General features: G+C 46.7%; 1 protein-coding gene across 1 annotated transcript in view; it reads right to left on the bottom strand.

The window, feature by feature from the left end:
* Positions 1–3,588, bottom strand: part of Nmt1 (N-myristoyltransferase 1) — a 35,206-nt gene that overhangs the window by 18,875 nt on the left and 12,743 nt on the right. Inside the window, exon 2 of the mRNA XM_021212738.2 lies at positions 1,406–1,514. Within this exon, the coding sequence (XP_021068397.1) occupies positions 1,406–1,514 (109 nt within the window). The remainder of the gene's footprint in view (positions 1–1,405; positions 1,515–3,588) is intronic.

Genomic DNA, 3,588 nt, shown 5'->3' with positions numbered 1-3,588 from the left:
AAAAGGTACTTCCTGCTAGGTCTGGTGACCCAAGTTCAATCTCCAGGACCCACACGGTGGAAAAGGAGCACCAACTGCCAAAACTGTCCTTGAACTTCTACAGGTAGGCTGTGGCACAAGTGCCTCCTTCCCCACATGAATAAGCACGTGTATACACACACACACACACACACACACACACCTACACCCACACACACACAGCAAAACTGGGCGGCTAGAGGTGTAGCTGAATGGCAGAGGGCTTGTCCTGAACATGATCCTGGGTTCGAGCCCTAAGATCACAAAAACAAAACATAAAACAAAGCAAAAAAGAAAAAAAAAAAAAACCTTGACTACATATTATCCTACAAGTTTTCTTTAAAAAGTATGCCTTAGGTCAGGCACAGTGGTACATACCTTCAATCCCAGTACTCTGGAGGCAGAGGCAAGAGGATCTCTGTGAGTTCCAGATCAGTCTGGTCTACAGAGTGAGTTCCAGGTAAGCCAGGGCTACACGTGAGACAGTGAGACACAAAATAAGCCTCAAACCTATCCATTAGAGGAGGCCAGGGGCGTAGCTCGGCACAGAGAACAGGGAGTGTGTAGGGGGCTCCAGGCTAGATCCTTAGCCCAGCACTCCCAGTGTCTTAGACCTGCTAGGTAGGAAGATAAAACTGCTGCCATACTGTGCTGCCAATGTACTGTGCATGCGAGTCAGTGTCTCCACCTGGCCCCTGACCAGTTAACTGATGAGTATTTTGACTGGTTTGCTCTTCTTTGACTGTACTGCTGTGATGTAGTGGTTCTCAACCTTCCTAATGCTGTGACCCTTTAATGCAGACCCTCATGTTGTGGTAACCATTAACCCAAGCATAAAATTATCTCATTACTACTTCGTAGCTAATTTTGTTATAGTTATAAGCTGTAATATAAATTTATGATATGCAGGATACCTAGCTTGCCACAGGTTGAGAACCACTTCTGTAATGCCTTTCTTTTAAATGAACCAACATCTTTTCTGTGTGTGTGTCTGTGTGTGTGTGTGTGTGTGTGTGTAGGACCCCACCATGTGAGTCCAGGGGATTGAGTTCTGGATTGGCTTGGCTGCAAGAGACTTACGATCCAGAAGACCAAGAGCCACTGCTCTGTGAAGTGGGGGCTGTCACATTCCTACTCCATGGGGCCCTGCACTTACGCATGCCGTATGTACCTGCAGCTGAGGGTACTGTGCTGGGGAGTCGGGTCTAACCTGCAGGCCTCTTTAAGATACTGAGCACAGTTTCATCACCACAGTCTAAGGCACAGAGGACAGACAGCACTGGGTGGCTTCCATCTTTAAATAACAGGAGTGGAGATGAGCCACTTAAGCCGTTCTTCACATATACCTCGCAACTCCTTAGTCCTAAGAAAACTGCCTCCTGGTTACCTTCACAGGCTGGTCCTGGGTGGATTCCATGTCGCTGCCTTTCTCTTTCTTCTTCTTTTGTTTCTTTTTCTTCTTTTTGGCTCCGGTGTCATTGGCTGGACTCAAGCCACTGTAAGACAAAGTAAACACTGATGGAGGCTCCAAACCAAACAAACAATCAAATGCTTAAACCACACCGACAAAAGGCTTTTGTGTAGAGCAGACCTTCCTCAATCAAGCCTGCTGGCTTCTTCAAAGCCGACTAGAGAATCCAGCTCCTGCAGGGGGCGTTGGGAGGACACCAGCACGCACAGCTCCCTTCTCCACTCCCACCCCTCAGCTCCCCAGGAAGGAGACATGTGCAAGGCATGTCCTATTTTTTTCAAAGGGCCTTTTCTGTTCTTGCATGCATTCATTCACTCATTCATTCATTCACTCATTCATTCACTGAGACAAAGTCAGTCTCAAGCAGCCAAGGCTGACCTCCAACAATGACTTTGAACTCTGATCCTTCTGTTTCACCTGAAGAATGCTGAGATTACAGACTCCGCCCACCTGTTTTATGGGGCACAAACCTATGGGGCTTCCTGCCTGCAAAGCAAGCATTCTACCAACTGGGCCACAATCCCAGTCCTTTTTTTCTTCTTTTTTTTTCTAAGATAGGATTTCTGGCTTGGTACCTAGTATGTATTTTGGGCCGGCCTCAAAATTATAGCAATCCCCCTGCCTCAGCCTTCTGGGAGCTGGATAATACCTTTTTTGGAAAATGAGGGGGATATGTACTTATTTTAGTGCTTTTAGCTGCACCGAAGACAACGATATCTCTCAACACTGTGCTGGTACTACCACGTCCCCAGGGCCTTGAATTTAAAAGGACAGCCAAAAGACAGCAGCAGTCTTTTGGGAATCCTCTGATCTAACTTCTCCAAGGGCACTATGTTTCTTCAGATTGTCCAACTAGGTAGAAAGCAGCAGAGAGTATGGAAGGAAAAGAGACCACGAGAAAGAAGAGGATAGCGTGACATTACTGCAGCCCATGCCCAAAATGGTCACGAAAGACAAGGGTCTGAATTACACACCAGGTAGCAAGTCTGAGCGGTCACTGATGGCAAACCCAGAGCTAGTAATCTCGGGGAAATAACCACAACAGTCTCACACAGTTACTTCTGTCACAGACAGATGACACTTCTGTGCGCATGAAGCAGGGATAGCCTTAGGCTGCTTTTCCTCAGTAAGTCGTGGCAAGAGCTTCCCAGCTATGTGTTAAAATGTCAAAATGAGACCAGCATGTATCACGTACTTGCTATGAGAACACATGGGAGGCTGGGGTGGGGACAATATAAAGGGGACATGGTGGTGTACATTTTTAATCTCAGCATGCAGGAGGCAGAGGCAAGAAGCAGGCAGGCCTCTGAGTTCAGTTCAAGGTTAGCCTTGTCTACATAGCAAGTTCCAGGCCAGCTAGGGCTAACATTGTAAGACACTATCTTTAAATTAATTAATTAATTAATTAATTAATTAAAAGACATGGTGACTCCCAAGTTCCAGGCCGGTCCAGAAGAGTTCTAGGCTAGCCTGAGCTACAGTGTTTAAAAAAAAAAAAAAAAATATATATATATATATAAAATCTAAAAAAGGAAAAAAAAGTAGCTCAGAGTTTCAAAGTCCTTTGTGGTTATCTGAATATTAATGGCACCTTATAGCAACTGATCAAGTGCTGTCGGTGGTAGTGAGCGTACACATATACAGAGAAAGTGATTTGTTATCACACACTTCCATTTCTTGGGCTGAGGCTATAGCGCAGGGCAGAACGTTTCCCTAGCGTGCTCCAGAAAAGAGGGTGGAGATGGATCTGGCAGGCGTATCCCACCGTCTCTTCAGCCCTACCTCCCCTCACTCCATATCCAAGACACTTAGGGGACTGACTGAAGGATGCTGAAGCCATCGTAGGCTGGCAGGTCTCTATCTGAGATGAGCATACGGTTATCGAGTCTGGACACAAATGCATCTAATGAGGACTCTACTAATGAGACACTGACGGCACAACACAGAGGGGGGCTGAGGACATTCAGATATGGAAAAGGCGAAGCTCTTAAGACTGATGCTCAGCCGGGCCTGGTGGCGCAGGCCTTTAATCTCAGCACTCGGGAGGCAGAGGCAGGCGGATTTCTGAGTTCGAGGCCAGCCTGGTCTACCAAGTGAGT

The sequence above is a fragment of the Mus pahari genome, chromosome 14 (genome assembly GCF_900095145.1).
Source record: "Mus pahari chromosome 14, PAHARI_EIJ_v1.1, whole genome shotgun sequence".
NCBI classification, from domain to species: Eukaryota; Metazoa; Chordata; class Mammalia; order Rodentia; family Muridae; genus Mus; species Mus pahari.
Note: the sequence above shows the minus strand (reverse complement) of the source record. Positions and strands in the feature narration are given on the sequence as shown.